The 21,759-nt window shown below is 36.0% G+C and overlaps 1 protein-coding gene across 1 annotated transcript in view; it reads left to right on the forward strand.

The window, feature by feature from the left end:
* Positions 1 to 3,633: 3,633 nt before the first annotated feature.
* The window catches only part of esama (endothelial cell adhesion molecule a), an 82,902-nt gene continuing 64,776 nt past the window's right edge, over positions 3,634 to 21,759 (forward strand). The window contains exon 1 of the mRNA XM_056467116.1: positions 3,634 to 4,069. Within this exon, the coding sequence (XP_056323091.1) occupies positions 3,997 to 4,069 (73 nt within the window). The 5' untranslated portion in view covers positions 3,634 to 3,996. The remainder of the gene's footprint in view (positions 4,070 to 21,759) is intronic.

The following is a 21,759-nucleotide window of genomic DNA, read 5'->3' on the forward strand; positions in this document are numbered from 1 at the left end:
ATTGGCGAAAATTACATACTGTACCTTTAAAGGTGCCATTTAGGGTATTGATTCAATACGTAAAATTGTTCTCTGATATCTACATATCCATGCCACCATGCTAAGGATGTCATACCCTCGCAAAACAGTAAAACGGCAAAGAATCGTTATTATGTTGTGTGATTTATTAAAGAGCCCCTATTATACATTAAAAAGGGTCATATTTTGGTTTTAAGGGTCTCCAACAACAGGCTGATCCGCATGCAAGGGAAAAAAACACTTTCATTGTCTTACTGTATAATATGCATTTATTTTTACCTAATTATCCCAACGACTCCTATATGATTCATTCAGTGATTAATTTGTTCCTAAGCCCCTCCTTAGCGCGAAGCTAATCTGTGCTGATTGGACCGATGACAGCCTGTTGCGATTGGTCGCCAGCGTTCAGCGCAAGACAGAGTAAAATGCCCAGCATATCTACAATATGGAAGTAGTCAGAATGCATAGTGTATGTGTGAGCATACCAGCCAACACTCCTGTTTTTCCCGGGATTCTCCCGTATTTCAGACCCATCTTCAGCCACCCACCCATTTTACATTTTGTTATTTATCCCGGAAAACTCCTGTTATTTCAACAGCGTCCCCATCCCCTGTCCTCAGCATTTTGGTACGGTATGACCCCCGGGTCGCCAACATTGGTATAAGTACCACAGTGTTATTCAGACAACTTAACCCCGAACCTAACACCCAACCCCTACCGGATTTTCGGGGACAGATGTTGCCAGGAATGCTCTGATGCTCCCGCACCTCAGAGCCTGCTCTCTTACTCACAAGCTCACACACACGTGATATGATATACTCTAAAATATTTTAGCAAATTGAGTGCATGTGTTGTAAAATCTTTTCAAATGATTGATAGAGAAGTTTATTTAGTCTAATCTTTAATCTAATATTTAACAGCATAACCAATTTTGCTCCTAAGTTGTGTTATGGATGAAATATAAGCTAAATTATAATTATACTTGACAAAAGAGACCAATAGGGATGTATTTATGGTTGTATTTTGAAGATTTAACATGTGGTATCAACCTCTGCATACCAGACAAGTTTAATAAAGTGTATTGTTGTCTTTTCACTTCAGGAAAATGACATAGGAACATAGGCTCATTCTGAAAACATAGCCATATATTTCTGGAAATTGCAAATTATGTAGCCAAAAGTACACATGGCTGCATTTCGTCTTTAAAATGAACGCTACGGGGCGGTATGATGCCATACCTTTTCACGCTTACCAGTTTGTCCAGTTAGCTCACCATGTACGATGGCGGACTTAAGACACAGAGGAGTTGATCACGACAACAGGGTTTAAGTCTGGTGAAGAACGGTTCCAGAAAGCAGGCAAGACAAAAACAGAAGCCAAAAAATAAAATAAACAAATAAATAACAGGATGAGCATGTGGTAAAATCTGAAAACATGGTAAAAATCAGATGAGGGCTTTTCTTTTTCTGGATTGCTTTTTAAAACTGTCGAAGGGGGTGGGCGGGTCAGTCGGTGCTTTTTAAAACACTATTGGTTAGGTTTACAGAAGGTGGAGGATGGGTCAGTCGTCAGTCAGTCAACAGTGGCCTCTGGTGGATATGCGAAAACAAAAACTGCAAAAAAGTAGCTTCTGGGATGTATTTGGGGCTCTTCAGAAATTTATATGGGAGTACGTTTCTTGAATGAGCCTGGGTTGGCTGAATAAATGTACAATCCGTATATCCTGCATTTTGCATTATTGATTACTATGAAGAGATGACTGGCTGAAAATAGACTATATATTGCGATAATGAACATGCACAATATTGATATCGTAGGTACTTTATTTATTATTGGTTGACAGGTTGTTCATTTTGAGAAATCAACAATTAAAAGTTTTGTAATTGAAATCTAAAAACACAAATTGAGAAAGTTTTCTTTACATTAGACCGAAAAAAATGTTATAAAAACAGACTCATAAAATTGACAGACCCATGAAAAAAACCTGCCTTAAACATCTGTTTATTCCATCCCAAACTCCCAGCTCAGCCTTCCCTTTGACTGTTTTGTAGATGCACTTTGCCCGCGAGGTGCTCCAGTGTGTTTAAGATATTAGCTTTGACTGCAGAACCACATGATTGTGTCCGAGTAGCCCTGGGTGTAATCACAGACCTGAGCTCATCTGCCCCTAATAATCCAGCAGTCCGACCGCATCCACCTCAGCCTTGTTTCCATGGAAACACGCCGTCCTAAAGACACAGGAGTGATACGGTATTCACCTCCGAGGGCTGAGGCCACTGTACCGCCGCGACGAGCTCCACTCCCTGTCCTGCTGCATTATCATTCCAAGAGATACACTAACTTACACAACATTAGTGCTGCTGTCTCGCTGAACAGCACTCGTGCAGCCTGCCTGTGTTTTTTATTCTTTCTTTTAAAGAGTTCAATGGAACTCGGAAACTCGGCCTGGGTAACTGACACTGTGTGACTTGACCTGTGACTGCATTCATGGTCAGTCATTAACCATGAATGAACTACTGATCTGTGAAGCATTATAGAGAGTTCTTAAACTTGGTAATGAAAGAAAAACAAAAAGTAATTGAAAGTGATAAAAAAGTTTCCCATATGGAAAACACAATAAAAAAAGGTTTATTAAATAGAAATATATAATAATTTAATTAAATAATTAATACAATTAATATAGTTCATTAAATATTATCTGATAATAAGGTTTATTATAAATATTATGTAGTTTAATAAAATATCTATCTATCTATCTATCTATCTATCTATCTATCTATCTATCTATCTATCTATCTATCTATCTATCTATCTATCTATCTATCTATCTATCTATCCATCCATCCATCCATCCATCCATCCGTTATTTTGTAACAACTTTTTTATCCATCCATCCATCCGTCCATCCATCCATCCATCCATCCATCCATCCATCCATTTATCTATCTATGTTATTTTGTAAAAACGTTTTCATCCATCCATCCATCCATCCATCCATCCATCCATCCATCCATCCATCCATCCATCCATCCATTATTTAGATGATTTCGTTTTAACATTTTCCATCCATCTATTCATTTATCTATCTATCTATCTATCTATCTATCTATCTATCTATCTATCTATCTATCTATCTATCTATCTATCTATCTATCTATCTATCTATCTATCTATCTATCTATCTATCTGTCTGTCTGTCTGTCTGTCTGTCTGTCTGTCTGTCTGTCTGTCTGTCTGTCCGTCCGTCCGTCCGTCCGTCCGTCCATCCTTCTATCTATCTATCTATCTATCTATCTATCTATCTATCTATCTATCTATCTATCTATGCACGCGTGTGTCTTTACATTCTTCCATCCATCCATCCATCCATCCATCCATCCATCCATCCATCCATCCATCCATCCATCCATATATTATTTAGATTATGTGGTTATAACATTTTCCATCCACCCATGTAATATCTATCATCTATCTATAATTATTTCATCAGTTCATATGTAAGCTCAGTGGGGTCTCATCAAGCTGAATTCACCTGTAACAGTAGTGATGACGTGTCAGCGCACAGGGGGGCGTTCCGCGCGAGTGCAGGTGCAACAACTCGCCAGCAGATATTCACTCCGCTCAGACTGAAGTGCAGGCACTGTTCAGTGTTCACTCGCAGTCTGTCTGTGTGGTGCGTAAAGAAACTCCCGCGCTGATAGAATCCACTGGGATATTCGCGCGAAACAAACGGACACTTGTTCACTCTCATACCACTGAATTCCGAAGAGCCAAAGATGTGTTCCAGCTTGGATGTTGCGTCGGTCTTCCTGCGGTGAACAGCGTCGTTGTTTTGAGGAGAGCACTCAGTTTTTGAGACACTTGAAAGCGTCTCGGTGCTTTGATTTGTTTTGTAGATAAACGTTATCTACTTCACGCGCACTGTTAATACGGACGAGCGCGCGCGCAGAGCGGACACTCTTCTTCACATGCTGAACCATGGAGACACGAACTTCAGCAAAACTTCACACCTACCTGTCAATATTCACATTTCTCTGCTGTTTCTCTTCAGGTAGGCTTGCTTTTACAACGTTGTGTAAACTGTTACTGTGTTTGTTAGTAGCGTAAATACTTCATGTTTTCTCATTTCGGGTGATTGGTTAGCTACAGTATTTGAGTTCAGTTTTGTCAGAGCTGTTGTCAGAGTTTATAGATTGTAAAGGTCACACTTTGGTTTAATTAGTTAATGTTTGATAATATATTTACTAGCATAAACTAAAAATGAATATAGTTTAGCATTTACTAATACATTATTGAGTTATATTTTGTGTTTTAACATTAGTTAATGCACTGAGAGTTAGCATAAACTAAAGTTTATTTTCATTAAATAACGTTAACGAAGATGAACAATTACTGTAATAAATGCGTTGTTTGTTGTTTGTCCTTATTAGTAAATACATTAACTAATAAGCATATACCTTATTAAAAAGTTTTACCATTATTAAACGTATAATGGCAACAGTATTGATCTGTGTATATACTTAAAATATAACATTAAAGTCATACTTTACAATAAGTTTCTATTAATGTAATGATGAACTAAGAATGAACAAAATCAATGTATAAAAATATATAATATTCCAGTCATACTTTACAATAGGGTTCTATTAATGTATACATGAACTAAGAATGAACAATATCAATGTATATACATAAAAATATAATATTCCAGTCACACTTTACAATAAAATCTTCTGTTATGTACATTAACTAAAAAGGAACAATATCAATGCATAAAAGTATATATTATTCCAGTCACACTTTACAATACACTTCTATTAATGTATACATGATATAAGATTGAACAATATGTATATGCATTGAAATATAATAATCCAGTCATACTTTACAATATGCTTCTATTAATGTATACATGACCTAGGAAGGAACAACATCAATGTATAAAAATATATAATAGTCCAGTCACACTTTAAAATAAGGTTCTATTAGTCAGTGTATACATGAACTAATAATGAACAATACTTGTACATGATTTATTAATCCTAAAATCCACTAATGCATCATTAAAATCCAAAGTTGTGCTTGGTTAGCATTAATGCACTGTGAGTTACATGAATTTAGAATGAACCAACTTTATGTTTGCTAAATTGTCTGTAGTGTATGAGTGTGAATGAGAGTGTATGGATGTTTCCCAGAGATGGGTTGCAGCTGGAAGGGCATCCGCTATGTAAAACATGTGCTGGATAAGTTGGTGGTTCATTCCGCTGTGGTGGCCCCGGATTATTAAAGGGACCAAGCCGAAAAGAAAATGAATGAATATATAATGTATTAATTTATGCACTATTATAAATGTGTAAAGTGCAATTCATATGTATTCCACTTAGAATGGCAGATGAGTCACATACCCTTATAAAGCACTGTTATCAAAACACCTCAGTACACCAGATACATTTCAGCCTGGGTGTGGTTTTATACTTATAAGGAGTCCTTTGACAAAGTCCTTTTCTGGGCAGTAATGTCATTTTCCTTGAATTATCCTGAGTGTGAAGCATAAACAATTTATATTGTTTGAAACCGAGTGACGTAGTAAGACTGTAGCAGTTGTGCAGTAAGTAACAGGATCTGACTTATGAGGCAACTGAGATTACGGATCTTTGTTTTCTCATGCATACATGCACACATACACACTCATTTCGCAGGTGCATCCTCTTCTTGCCAGTGCAAAATAATGTGAAATGATAAACAGCAGGGTGTTTCCTTGACTATAGATTAGACACCAAAAAATCGACAACTTAGTTGCTGTTTAGAGATACGAAGCAACTGAGAAATTGCGAATTGTGATTTGTCCACAGGAAAAGGTTTAATGAATGTGAAATCTGGAGCTGCAGGTTTCATGTTTGTAGTGCAAACTGAGGATTTACTAAGCCTGTTGGAATGAAATAGCGGAGGAAAATACCATCGCAGGTTTCTGCGTTAAGCCCAGGTGGTAGGGATAAAATTAGTTCAGAAGAACATCATAAGTTACTATAATCCTGCATGGCTCTGCTAGCGTGCGCAAGTCAAAGCATGGCTTTTGATAAAACCCCCTGTTGGCCTTTTGGCGACATGGTTTGAAGAAAGTAATTTCAGGCTGAAGTGTTTGTGTGTCCGATCTTTATTTTTAGATATAGAGGAGCAACTCATTATACTGCTACTGTGAAATGTAAATGAAAATGTATTTGAGGACTTCAAATATCTAAATATCTCTGTTTAATTCTGTTGGAACAATGTTCAGGATAAACTGTTACAACACTGTAAAACAAACCATAGGCCTGGAGATATGACCCAAAAATTAGCACAATAACATGTTTCATATCAGTTAATATAGATAATTATCACAATAAATTTAAATCTTTATTTCTTTAGAGCAGAGATGCCCAAACTAGGGCCCGCGGGCCAAAGCTGGCCCATAATAACTTTTGATTTGGCCAGCCATGACATCTATGAAGAGCGGGAGAATGTTTCAATTGAACGGTGTAAATGAATCATATTTTGTTTAAATGTACATGCTGTCACCTGACAATGCAGAGAATATGATGAGCAAATCAAGCCGAAGGCAGACTCTGCTTGACTAGTTTATTCAACATTGAACTCAAGTGTGTTATAAATGTGATTGTTTATGTTTTTATTGCAATAAGTTATCATTTAAAAAGTTATAGTGCATTAGATAATACAATTTAAAGTAATCTTTTCTATTTATTTTGAAATATTATGAAATAAATTAGGAAACTACCCTTGGCAACTTTAATGTAATATAGTTTATAGGCTGTCAACGATATTTGGTTTTGCCCTCCAAAAGATTGGGCACCCGTGCTTTAGAGTTTTAATGCAAATTTTGACATTTCTTAAATCCTTCATGTTTAAATCAAATCACGAAACCTGAAATTTGTCCAGTAAAAAAATATTTTAATAGGTTTAAAGTGTAGCAATATTTTCATTCACAATATCATATACAGTAGGTAATACCTCGGAATTACTATGCTCATAATTATATGAAGAAACACTAACCTGATTGCATTAAGTCCTTCATTCATTCATTTTCTTTTTCGGCTTAGTCCTTTTATTAATCAAGGGTCGCCACAGCGGAATGAACCACCAACTTATCCAGCATATGTTTTACGCAGCTTATGCCCTTCCAGCTGCAACCCAACACTGGGAAACATCCATACATACTCATTCACACACATACACTACGCACAGTTTTAGCTTACCCAATTCAGCTATAGTGCATGTCTTTGGACATGGGGAAACCGGAGCACCAGGAGAAAACCCACGCGAGCACAGCGAGAACATGCAAACTCCACACAGAAATACCTTCTTGCTGTGAGGCGATCATCCTACCCACTGCGCCACCGTGACGCCCAATGCATTAATAATAATAACAAATGCATGAATGCTAGCTTAATACTAACAGCTACAGTAATTATATTCAATTACTTTTTACATTAGTAATATGACACAAATCATATTTAAATGCTCCCACAACAATACCATTCACTACAGTAAATCCATGAATAGCTTTCTTACTAGAACATTCATCCACACTGTTTGTCAGTGCAATTGAGAATGTCAGCTCTGTTTGATATGGCTTTAAACTAAATCACAAGATTTCTGTGTTTTGTTCTCATATTTTCAAGCAATTTAACACTTCTCATGTACATTAAAGCAAATCAAAACCCATGCAAGTTTCAGGTCAGATCAGCACTGTTTTATTCCAATATAAAGCATAAACATATATCGGACATGCATTATTTTATCTATGGAAATTTGTAACATAAATAGGGATTTAACAATATATTGAACTTATCAAAACATCGCAAATGTGCAATATATCACATTATGGTGTGCTATATGTATATCATAATTTACTGTGTCAAGTTTTCCTAATGTTGATGAGTTCAGGTTGATATACTGTAACTCAGTGGAGCAAAGTGGTTATTAATTATTATTATTTATTAATATTAATTATATTAATTATATTAATTTGATTTATTTTTGTTTGTTTACATGTTAAAATGTCTGATTTGTTTTATGCAGCAGTATAATTTGGCTGTTAACTTTCAGTAGTTCCCTAAAATAATATGAACTTTATGTTGGTTATATCATTTGAAACCGATGTGAAAATATTGTATTGTATATCGAACATTGATTTATTTATCTATCACATGGCTGTGCACTTTCAGAAGTTGTAGTGGTGCTTTTATTTTCCCTAAAGTAATATTAAATATACACTCACCGGCCACTTTTTTAGGTGCACCTTACTAGTACTGGGTTGGACCTCCTTTTGCCTTCAGAACTGCCTTAATCCTTTGGGTCAAGACTCATTGTCATGTTCAGGAAACCAGTCTGAGATGATTTGTGCTTTATGACATGAAGTGTTATCCTGCTTGAAGTAACCATTAGAAGATGGGTACACTGTGGTCATAAAGGGATGGACCATGCTTTCATGTTGTTCACGCCAAATTCTGCCCCTAACATCCGAATGTCGCAGCAGAAAGAGGCATCGAGACTCATCAGACCAGGCAACGTTTTTCCAATCTTCTATTGTCCAATTTTGGTGAACCTGTGCAAATTGTAGCCTCAGTTTCCTGTTCTTAGCTGACAGGAGCGGCACTCAGTCTGTTTCTCTGCTGTTGTAGCCCATCTGTCGCAAGGTTCGATGTGTTGTGCGTTCATATATGCTCTTCTGCATACCTTAGTTGTAACAAGTGGTTATTTGAGTTACTGTTGCCTTTCTATTAAGTTGAAGCAGTTTGGCCATTTACCTTTGACCTCTGGCATTAACAAGGCATTTGCACCCACAAAACTGCCGCTCACTGGATATTTTCTCTTTTTCGAACCATATTCTGTAAATCCTAGAGATGGTTGTGCGTGAAAATCTCAGTAGATCAGCCGTTTCTGAAATACTCAGAGCAGCCTGTCTGGCACCAACAACCATGCCACGTTTAATGTCACTGAAATCACCTTTCTTCCCCATTCTGATGCTCAGTTTAACCTGCAGCATGTCGTTTTGACCATGTCAACATGCCTAAATGCATTGAGTTGCTGCTATTTGATTGGAAATGATTAGAAATTTGTGTTAGCAAGCAATTGGACAGGTGTGTCTAATTTTTTCATTTGAAACCAATATTACAACATCGTGTCACTTATCGAATACTGCATTATTTAGCATGCTATCACCAATCAAGTGCTCAGCCCTAACTATACATTTCAGAAATATCTTTTGTTTTTCAAATCAGAGAAAAGGCTTTCATGTAATGCAGCATGATTCAGACTTTGTGTCTTAAGTGTCCAAACACTTTTTGGGGTCATTGCAGTAGGAGTTGAAGTTTTCCCATTCCTGCCATGTTGGTTGGGGTTTGAGATATGGGGTGTGTTGTGTATCAGGATGTCCCATATACGGAAGCAAGAGGAGTCCCTCTCTTAGTGCTAGGTCCCAAGAGGAACATGCTCAGTGCGGTCTGGGGTCATGAGAAAACTAGTGGGCGACTTTCCCAACTCTCTTCCTCGCCTATTGACATTCTTGGAAACACACACACACACACACATACACACACATATAAGCGTAATGGCATCATAATCCATTTTTAAGAACACATGCCTTATCCGCTTGATGAGGTTTTTACATCACATGGCTTGTACAGTGATGATGTATAGCACATGTGTTATTGCTCAGGGAAATATTTATAGATGCTGTTTGTTTTTACACACAAACCACCAATTGTCTTTTGACTTTCTATTGTGTCTTTGTGTTGACAATTTTTCCATGCATTATGAGCTAAGAATAAACATTACACAGATGCATGATACACATAAATCCATCGAAGTTAGACTCACTGGCCTAAATTGTTATCTAGAAGGTTGGTTTTTTCCCCTTATTTGCAAATAAATCTGCTTCTCAGACGAGGAATTTTTTTTATTTATTGAGAATTAATTAGATGATTGCTCTTTGCTATTGGTCGATCTCATGTGATTGACAGGTTGCCCCACACTTACATCAATAAACATCATCAGTAGGCCTGTTAGATCTATTTTTTGTGGTACGAGATATAGCAGCAAAATGTAATGCGATAAACTATATTATTGTTATTTTAAGACCATTTTGACATTATAATAACATCATAATGCAAGAACACTCTTCCAAAGAACACGTAATATTTTATTCTCAAGAATATTTGATTTAATTACAGTCATTTTAACGATTTAATAATTAGGTATTGGAACCGATATCATAAACAAATAAATAATAATAATAAATGTTAAATATTTATTAATAATGGATATTTATAAAGGGACTAAGCCGAAAAGAAAATGAATTAATGAATGATATTAATAATAAATAATACTAACAAAAATGTCCAAGGTGAAATAAGAAAGATCTAGAAAAAAAGTGACAGTTCTATTTTTGATCATCTCATATCCACATGAAAATATAGTATAGTAATTTATAGTAAATACTATAGTGTTTTATTAACCATTCTTACAATGACACCTTCAATAGAGATAGCAAGGCTGTGCAATCAGCTAAAATGTTCGAATAGTTTTTTATGGATGGGCGATTTTATATTGCATCACCAAAAATGACATGTCCACGTGTTGTGTGATAAGTCGATATATTGAATATTGTGACCGGCCTCATCAGAGAAAACATGTTTTTGTAAGAAACAATGAAAGTTATTTTTATGACACAGGCTAAAATACAATTGAGTATAACAATAGACCGAAAAATATTTCCAGACATATTTAGGACAAGAATCATTTGATCATCCCTTTATTAATCTGGGGTTGACACAGCGGATTGAACCTCCAACTTGTCCAATATGTTTTACGCAGCGGATGCCCTTCCAGCTGCAACCCATCACTAGGAAACGTTTCTGGATCATTTTAAATATAATGTAGTATTATCACAAAAACTAATCTTGATATTAGGGCTGGGCCAATAAACGAATCGCAATAAAATTTGCGATAATGAAAAGCCCTGGACTTTTTTATCCTATATTGATCTAAGAGCCAATCACACAGCAGCAATGTGCAACAATTGGAATCTAGAACTGTGTTGATATTAGAGATGTACTAAATTTTCATCCGCCAAAGATTATCGGCCACTGAAAATAGGTTATGATATTTAATGGACCCTCTAATTTGTAGCTTCAGTCGTTATTGGGATTTTTTTTTTCAATTTGGACACTTTAACAACTGATATTGAATATATAGATAACTATTGTTTTGTATGGAAAATAATTAATATTGACTGCATTTTTGCCATATCGCCCAGCGCTACTTGATATACACTTTTATGAGGCTGATTTACAAAAACTAAATGCACATAGATACATTAGACAGCTGTGTTTTAATTTAAAAATGGTCCCACTTTATATTAAGTGTCCTTAACTAATATGTACTTACATATACAGGGATACAGGTAAGTTTAGCTACAGGTTTGGTGTTTGGTTTGAGGGTGAGTTAATTTTGTAAGGGATGGTCAACAGTGTAAATATAAATGTAATTACAGACATTAATTACAGATGTAATTATGCAGGTATTTAATCAAGCACAAGCATAAGTACAGTGTAAACATGTATTTACACAATAAGTACATTTCAACAAATGATTAATTTCAGTGTAAGTACATAATTAAGGCCACTTAATATAAACTGGGACCGTATTTACTTATCAGGCAGATGATGATAACATTTAACTATAAAATGAGCATTAATCTGATGATACTCATATGTATATATAAATATATATATATATATATATATATATATATATATATATATATATATATATATATATATATAAATTTTGTCAAAAATCAGCCGTGCGCCAGATAATCCAGTGCGCCTTATGTGTTCAAAAATCTGTAAAAATGTTGTTGTGCGACATTGGTAAGCGCTCCACTAGATTGACTGTCGGAGCATTTCCCGCTGACACAGGGATGTAATACGTACACTACGTACACTAGCAGCGATTAATAAAAGAACTCCAACTGCTGGACATTGGTTTAAACAGGGCGTTCAAAATGAAGTTGTGAGCAACGTGGGAGCGATTGATGACAGATGGTGAACACACCTTTACTAAGACTGGTAGGCAGCGCCCTGGATGCCTGTTTTAACTGTTGTCCGAGCTTTCGCGAAAGCCGGCTTCTTTGCTCAACAGCCAACTGGCAATGAGACTGACTCCGACAATAATGACCCGGCATGTTTGATGGAGAAATTACCCAGCTGTTTAATTCAGACACAGAAGATGAGGACTTTGATGGATTTGTGTGAGAAGATTGATTAAAAAATAATGTGTGTATTGTTAATTAGTAGAATAAAGTTAACTAAACTCACCGTTTTGTGAGATCATATGTTTTAGCATGCGCCTTATAATACGGTGTGCCTTATGTATAGGTTTAGTACAGAAATAGACCCCGTAATTAAGATTGCGTCTTAAAATCTGGTGCGCCTTATGGTAAATACGGTAGTTTTATTTATTACACCAGTGTTTTTCAACCACTCTCCTGAAGGACCACCAACACTACAGCTGCATCTAAAATCCCATACTACTCTGTAGGTACTGCATTTTAATTTAAGTTTACTCGACTGTTAGAAAAGTAGGTTCAGTACAGTATTCATGTGAGTAGTATGAATGGAACTTGGACGTACTACATCTGTCATTTTGTCATGACACATGACCTACTCATGTCAGTTGCATCGCTTCACTCCCTTTCATGAATTCTTTCATGGGGCATCATGGGATAGCATAGCGTGCATCGGATGGACTTTTATTTTTTTTCGAATTCTATGAATTCGGACATACTACTCGGCTCACATACTGTTTTTAGCATACTATACTGTATGCGCTTTCGGATGCAGCCCACATGTTTGGATGTTTCCTTTGTCTGTCACACACAATACAGATCTTTCAGGATCTGCTATTGAGCAGATGATCTGAATCAGGTGTGTTTGGTTAAATGTGCAGAGCTGGTGGTCCTCCAGGAACATGGTTGAGAAACACTGAGGAAACATTTTCAACCACATGTAGACATTTTTCCACTTTAATAATATAACTTTTTTTAATTTTTTTTTTAATTTGAAAGCTCATGTATTTATATTTCAGTGATTGTTTTTTAATTATTATAGTTATTTTATTGACCAATGATCATTTTGAATCCCAGTGCAGCTCAAAACACAAGTGTGTGTCCATTCTTTTTTTTCCATTCGATTTAACTCGATGTGGTGTAGTGGCAGGTTGTCTCTCCGATGTGTCAGTTTAGTATATACTGAGCTCATGCAGGCTGACGGTGTGCGGACGCTTTTTCTCTGCCCTCTGTTTGATCTAACAGGAAACTGTGTAACAATTCATGATTAGAGACACCAAGGTCAGACGCTGAGACTCCTTCCTGTCAGCCCGCAAAGGCATGTACAGATCCTCACTCAAACCTAAAATCAATGTGGGTTCATTTAGCAGGATGCAATTCAGGCGTTTTTACTAGCTAACAACATAAAGTTCAGGTTAACCAAGCGATGTACATTTAAATTAAAGAAAATTGTTATTTTAGGGGTATCTATGCATCATTTCCTAATTTGCATAATTACTACATAAATCTATGCAAACAGTGCATGGAAATGAATGTCAACGAGTGCATTTCATTCTTAGTAGGTTTCCATTGTACTTGCATATTGTGATATGAAAGCAATTTATTCAAAATCATATTCATAATACATTCCAATCATGTTCATGTTGATTCACCTTATCTTCACTCCTCTTTTTTTGATTGTTATTTATTTATTTTTTGATAATGGAGCATCAAACTAGTGACATGAAACTAAATGAATCCTGAAAATCCAGTTAATGCAACTCAGGAAAACAGTAATCTTGGTGAGCTTCTGTAAAGGAAGTGACAGAGTAATTACCAGTGCTGAAATCCAGTGTAATCTCATATGGCTGGTCAGGAATCATCCAGTCCTGAAATGCAGTGACAGCAACTTACTGTCTGTCTCTGAAAAGATGTTGTGAAAAATTTGTATTAGTAGGGGACTATTTATACCAATTTTTAACAGATACGTTTCATGCATAAACTGAGTATGTCTATGATGTTTCATCAATACACCAATAAATATAGATGAAATAAAGAAACTAATTTTTAATAATAGAGATAATTAATGACATGGTGCTTAGGGCTGGGCCGTTAAGCAATATTATATTGAACCGCATTAGAGACACAGAGAATGAGCCTGGGTTGACTTTATTCATGATCTATCTGTAAACAGATTTTTAGATTTATTTACATGCAACAAAGTTAATTAAAACATTAAAATGATCAGTTAAAACCTTTCTGAAGTTAGGATTTGAATATGTGTTCAATCCTTATGTTTGCCTTTATTGCGTATGTATTTTTGCAATAATGCAGAAAAGTTGTAGTATCTGTATTGCATTAAAAATGACATTTGTTGTTTGTTCAAACTACTTATTTAAAACGAGCTGAATCGACACAATTCTTGAGTTTTTTAGGGGACAACTTAACTATTTTATGTTCAATCCACTTAAATTTGTAAAAACTGATAAATTAACTTGATTCCTTTATGCTGCTCTAACACAAATGTGGAACCCAGCATTTTTACAGTGTGATGGAAATTTTTAATATTGATGATCATAAATTGATGATTGACAATTATATATTGATATTATAAATTAATTAAGGATTTGCTAAAGTAAAGATCAAATGCATTATTATCATCGAGACAATCATGTGTCATCTATTGGTTGTTTAAGAGTTAAGGAGCTGTAAAGAAATTCTTACCTAAATCATTGTCTTTAAAAACGCCTCTGAGCCCATCTGGGACCCTTTTGCTCACAAAGGCTGTCTGTGTGTAAACTGATCATTCTCTAGAGAATTAGAGCAATTAAAAGACAAACTTTTTCTGACTTTATTCAATTTCAGTCTTTACGTTAAAACATATTTCTTGTGAATGAGAGAAAATAATTTGCCATTACAGCAGTGTGGTTAAATATTCCATATCGGTGCTTCCCTAGCAAAAATACTCAATGTATAAAATATCCCTGTAGCTTCTTAATAATAAATGCTTTTATAATTGCCGTATTTGTTTAGACTGTGCTTTAGACAGTTATTTTTTCCTTATTTTCAGCTTTCAGTCACTGATCAAGAGTTTCTTCAGGCACAACCGGTGGCCTTTGGGTCACTGTGATGTATAAAGCATCCCTGCTCCTGAAAACCACCTCGTTCTTCAAAGAAATGCCCAGAGACACACATACATGAAGGAGAAAAAAATATGTGGATAGTTATGGAGAGAGAGAGAGAGAGAGAGAGAGAGAGAGAGAGAGAGAGAGAGAGAGAATAAAGAGAAGGAATCAGAAATGAGCTGTCACTGAGGTTATGCCCACCTGTCATCCTCATCAACCATTAGACGACAGAAAACTTTACCGCTCATCAGCACTATTTCAGCTCCTGCGGCCTGGTTCAGCCTCAAAACCTCATTACTGTACAGAAAAAAACAGCCTGCAACCTTCGAGAACAGTCATCTTCACATATAATTACACACTCGCACTTCAGACTTGAACTGAAGGGTCCTGAACCTGTGTTTACATTCTGGTGACTATAACAATAATTTTGGCGCGGCTCTCATTATAAGCTGTAATTATAGACTCTCAGAGGGAGTGTTGAGATCATTGGCGCGCACCAGTGTTTTGGAGCACCAAGACTTCATTATGTTAATGACAGCTTGGAGGTAAAGACCCTCTGTCTCGCTGGTTTTATCCTCCCATCGGGCTTTTACAAAAAAGACTGTCGTTTCACAACATCAACTGTATGAATGAACACTGATTTAATTTGTGTTGTTCCTGTTATTCTCTTTAATTTCCATTCGTTTCCCATTTTACTCTAATTTAATCAAGGGTGTCAGGAGGATGACAAACTTAGTTTAGTCCAAATGTGATTTTCGGGGAAAATCCGACGCAACCATGAGTTTTGAGCACTGACCGAATGGTTTTTGGTCACACACGAGGTAATTGAGGGATTGATTTAGGGGCCCAAGCCTGAGGCACTGACCTCTTGTTTCATGCGCTTTCATTAGTAGTATTAAGGGGTTAAACGCTCCAAAATGGACTTATATGTTTAGATTTAAACCCTATTGTTTGGCAGTCACAGATCTTAAGCCAAGTCTGAGCAAACACTGAGGAAGTGGATGAGAAAGTATGGCTTTGTTGTGTGGCAACAGTCATGAATCTTATTGAAACACATTGAGTTTTTCATTAATGCTTGCCTGAAATCTTAAAAAAAAAGTTTAGAGTATGTTAATTTAAGTATTCAGAATTGTGATTAAACTTCTGGCTGTCGCTGGTCGGACCCTCATTGACGTTTGTAGAGTGTGTTTCTTTCCTCATTAGTGGCTGATCATTACTGTCATTGATTTTCTCACTTTAACCCCTTTAGTCATTAAGGTGGATCCTCTTGGGCTCATAATGGAGTTATTTTTAACTCCCGTTTGCAGGATTTCAGTTGGAAAGGGTTGTCAGTTTTTGTTGCGTGTATTTTCTTGGCTGTGCTAAATAAAAACTGTTAATTTAGGAATTATTAGAAATAATAAATAATATTAAAAACTGTAGGGTTGCGTAGTGGCGCAGTGGGTAGCATCGCCTCACAGCAAGAAGGTCAGGCTGGGTCAGTTGGCATTTCTGTATGGAGTTTGCATGTTCTCCCAGTCTGGTTTCTCCGGGTGCTCCGGTTTTCCTCACAAGTCCAAAGACATGCTGTATAGGTGAATTGGGTAAGCCACATTGTCTGTAGTGTGTGTATGAATGAGAGTGTATGGGTGTTTCCTAGTGATGGGTTGCAGCTGGAAGGGAATCCGCTGCTTAAAACATTTGCTGGATAAGTTGGCAGTTTATTCACTATGGTGACCCCTCTTTAATAAATGGACTTAGCCAAAGAGAAAATGAATATATAAATACTGTTAATTTAGAAATTATTGAGAAATAATTACTGATTTTGATTCATATAATTTATGATTACACTTTTTACTTTATAGTTGAAAAATATTTCATAATTTATTAGTATTTTATAGCAATTATATTTATTATTTGTACATTATATTACAGCAGTAAAATTACAATATTTATGTCTTAATTAAAGAATGTGTAGCCTATTATGGTCTTATTAATTTTATAATTAGATTATGGGCTTTTGTGTTTTTATAGGTTTTTTCGATTTAGCATAGGTGTGATTTATGATCACATGGGATATGAAGTTGTGTGTATTTATATAAAGTACAAATACATATTTTTTATTTAAACTGTTGCTGCGTTTGAAAGCAGACTTACTTTATAACAGAGATATTAAATCAGATGCTCTTTACACTAAGACTTATTTTTTAAAGCTCTGGTGGTCAGTTTGTTGGTCACTTTTTGAAGTCATTTGTAAATTTGTAGTGAGAAATTGATGTTCTACACAATAATAAAAGTAAAGGTTCCAATAAAAGGTTTTTGATGTGCTGCAATTAAAGAACAACATTGGGTTCCCTAAAAATCCTTTCATTTCTTTACTGTGAAGAACATCCTCTATAAAAAAACCTTTTTGTGGAATATGATGGTTTTATATTAAAGATTCTTCATGGAGCCAACCAACAATCTCAATACACGTCTTTTATTTTTAAGATTGTAGTATTTAATCATTTGATCAGTAGTCACCAAAGCACTCTCTTATATTGTTGTAGAAAGCACTAAGCTTCCTCAGAAGTCTGTCAGAAATCAGTTTCACCAAGTGCTTTTGTGCTTAAACACTGTCTGAAATGTCAGTGACTGATCAGCCCCTTCAGCTTCTGATGCTGACTGTCTTCATCTGGATTAAAATCAAAGTTCTAGTGTTGTCACAGCAAGTTGCTTGCCATTTACAGTATATTAGGTTTTGCAGCATCTACATAGAAAGCAAGCTACAAAATGTTATTGTATTATTATATTTCTAAGGTTTGAATGCATGTTTTACATATATTAAAAATGGGAAAAAGCTATATTGTATTAATACTTTAATGTTTAATAATTTTCTGTTAAAAATACCTGAAGGTCATGTGATCATCAGGAAGAATGCTGCATCTCATTTCTCAGAGGATGCGTTCTGTGTTCTTACGGTCTTCCAAGTTCGTTCTTCTGAAGTAACCTGGCAAGAACGCTCTCCATGAGAATGCAAATTCGTTCTCTGTGTTTAGTTGACACACCTGATTCAGATTATCAGCTCGTTAACAGAGAAATCCAATTGGGAATGTCTGATCTATAGCAAGGGTGTCAAAACTCAGTCCTGGAGGGTCGGGATCCTGCATAGTTAGCTCTTTAGTTTAACTTCCTTCAACACACTTGCTTGGAAGTTTCTAGTATACATGTACCTAGAAAGAGCTTGATTAGCTGGTTCAGGTGTGTCTAACGGGGGTTAGAACTAAACTCTGCAGGACACCAGCCCAAGACCCAGTTTAGAGACCTCTGATCTAGAGAATCCACAGATGATGTTTCTTTAGCGCTCATTTTTGCCACAGAGGAAGGTAAAGCAGAATTCTCAAAATCTGCGCATTTTATTCCATGCAGCTTTCCCTTCACCGCAAGACATAAAGCAGATATTAGTGTCCCCTGTTTTCATTTCTTCAAATCTAAGCATATAGTCTATTTCTATGATAGTATATGATAATTTTATCCTCCTAAGAAAGCCCAGGGGTGATGCTGCTGCTGCGCTCTCTGCGGTATATATATCGAGCTAATATCTCACACGCTCATACCTCCATCAGCTACATCAAGCATGCAGTTTGGAAATACAGTATGGCATTACGACATGAGATAAACCTGTGGCCCAATATCTATCTGGATATCTCGAATATCTTAAATCCCAGAATGCACTGCTTATTACCCAGAGTTTCACAGTCTGTGGATTGCAACACGCCTAAGGCCATCAATACTCCATCCAATCCAAATCCCTTCCAGTTAAACCCATGTTTTCGATTGTCAGCCAACCTCGGCTTTGCATCAAATACACTTTTAATTTCCCTGTTATGTTACAGCGTGTTCCTCTAAGCTCAACCACAGATCATTTTCTCAATGTTCTGCCACTGCAATCTCTGGAGTAACATTTTTTTCCCTTTAATTTATACAGGCAGCACTCCACGCATCCCAGTTCGCTCTTGACATTTGTGGAAACACTTATGAAAATAATAGCCCAGGGTCCCCCAACTGAGCGTCGCTTTTCAAAAACACATTAAAGCGAATGGGAGAGATGTCCCGTTCTCACCCCGTGCCCAGTCCATTACTGCCAGTCGCTGTCATTAGCCATTCATTCCCACTCAGCACTCAGAAATAATCAGTACAGGAGACGCACCAGGGAGTTCATCTTCTCTCCGTCAGTGTAAAAATAGCCAGAGCTGTCAGGAGCAGGCCCTGCTTTTTTTCCCCCACTTCCACTATCGATAATTCAGACTCCTAATTACTGAGTGATACATAATTGAGCACTTGATGAAAACCTGTGAATGTTCATTTAAACTGTTCCACCTTTAACCTGCTGCCTCTCGCTATAGTGCAGACTTGGGAGAGGTGCCGAATACTAATGAGATTTGGGATGATAGGAAATCGAGCATTTTTGTTGGAGATTTATGGAACAAAAAGGTCTTATCACACACATTAAAAATAAAGGTATGAGTATATTCATTTTGGTACTTAATATTCTCAGTTTTCATTTAGAATGTATTTTATTCAAATTCATTAATTGATATCCTTTCTTATAATTAATAAATATAATTTCTTAGTTTTTATTAAGTATTTAAAATAGTGGTAATTATTTTTATTAGTCATCTTCTGTTTGTAATATGCATCTATGCTTGTATTTTATAGATGTATAGATGAAGTAGTAATAATAATAACAACAACAATAGACGTTACAGCAATAACATATTTTCTGTATTATCTATATATTCTATATTATTCCATATATATCTGTAAAACAGTTTAAAGCAGGATTATTTTACATTATTATTATTATTATTATTATTATTATTATTATTATTATTATTATTATTATTATTAATAATAATAATATTATGAGCTGAAAGGCAAATCTCTCGATTTACGTCAATCTATGTTCCTACTCTCACCTATGGTCATGAGCTTTGGGTCATGAACGAAAGGACAAGATCTTGGATACAAACGACCAAAATGAGTTTCCTTCGCAGGGTGGCAGGGTGCACCCTTATAGATAGGGTGAAGAGCTCTGTCACCCGGGAGGAGCTCGGAGTAGAGCCGCTGCTCCTCCACATCGAGAGAAGTCAGCTGAGGTGGCTCGGGCATCTGTTTCGGATGCCTCCTGGACGCCTACCTAGGGAGGTTTTCCGGGCGTGTCCCACCGGGAGGAGGCCTCGGGGAAGACCCAGGACACTCTGGAGGGACTATGTCTCTTGCCTGGCCTGGGAACGTCTCAGGATCCCCCCGGAGAGGCTGGAGGAAGTGTCTGGGAAGAGGGAAGTCTGGGGTTCTCTCCTAAGATTGCAGCCCCTGCGACAAGGCCCTGGAAAAACGGTTGAAAATAAATGAATGAATTATTATTATTATTATTATTATTATTATTATTATTATTATTATTAGGATGAATTCAAGGATAAAAATAATTATTAATTTTCCATAGTACAGTTTTAAACAATGTTATCTTGATTTTCTATTATTATTATTATTATTATTATTATTATTATTATTATTATTATTATTATTATTAATAGAATATGTTATAACTATTTTTCTTTACTTTAAGTTTTATTCATTATTTATTATTATTATTAGTATAATTTTGAATATTATTACTATGATTACATGATATAGTATTTATATAATGTGGTAATGTACTTTAAAATGAATGGTTTTACTATAAAATATTTGAGCAATATTGAATATGAACTTTGATTATGTTAATTACAGTCAAAAATGGACTGAATGCTGACAGTCATCCTCAGTGGTCGGTGGGCAGAGATAGGAATAACTCTGTCTGGGATAAATGAACACACTGTAAAACATGGAGCCGAGGCTGTGAGGAAACCCCATAGGCAGTGTCCGGATCAGAACGAAGTGAAGCAAAGTGTCTCTAAGAAACACTGAAAGATTCTGAGCTCCAGATTTGCCTGTTTAATCGAGCCCTGAAGGATTAGGGTTGGATTATTTAAGCATTGCAAAGAATCAGCAAATTAGCTTGTGGGTTTAATCCAAGAATTGGACACACACAGTATGAGCACAGATGCTGTTTGAGTGTGTGTGGAGGGAATATGTAATCGCGATATGTGATATGACTGACATATTTGTAAAGAATAACCATTTCGAGACTTTTGGTTTCATGAGATGTGCTCATACTAGTCATTTGATATGGATATCTTTAGGTTTTCCTATTATCCTTTCACTTGTGAAGTATTATAGGTCCTTCTCACATTTTCACAAAACCGAAACTGAGATCTGTGTAAATTCAGGTTTGAGGCTTCATACAGTATCATGTCCCAGAGCTCCAGACTGTTAGTAAATAGTAATATTATAGGACCTTTTGTGAGTTTGTTTGAAGTAATAAATAATTTTATAATATTTATTTACTAAGGGGTGTAACGATACACTCATGTTATGATTTGATATGTATCTTGATAATGAACTCATGAGTCATCATGACACAATATTATCTCAGTATTGTATGCTACA

Source organism: Danio aesculapii, chromosome 10 (assembly GCF_903798145.1).
Source record: "Danio aesculapii chromosome 10, fDanAes4.1, whole genome shotgun sequence".
In the NCBI taxonomy this organism is placed as follows: domain Eukaryota; kingdom Metazoa; phylum Chordata; class Actinopteri; order Cypriniformes; family Danionidae; genus Danio; species Danio aesculapii.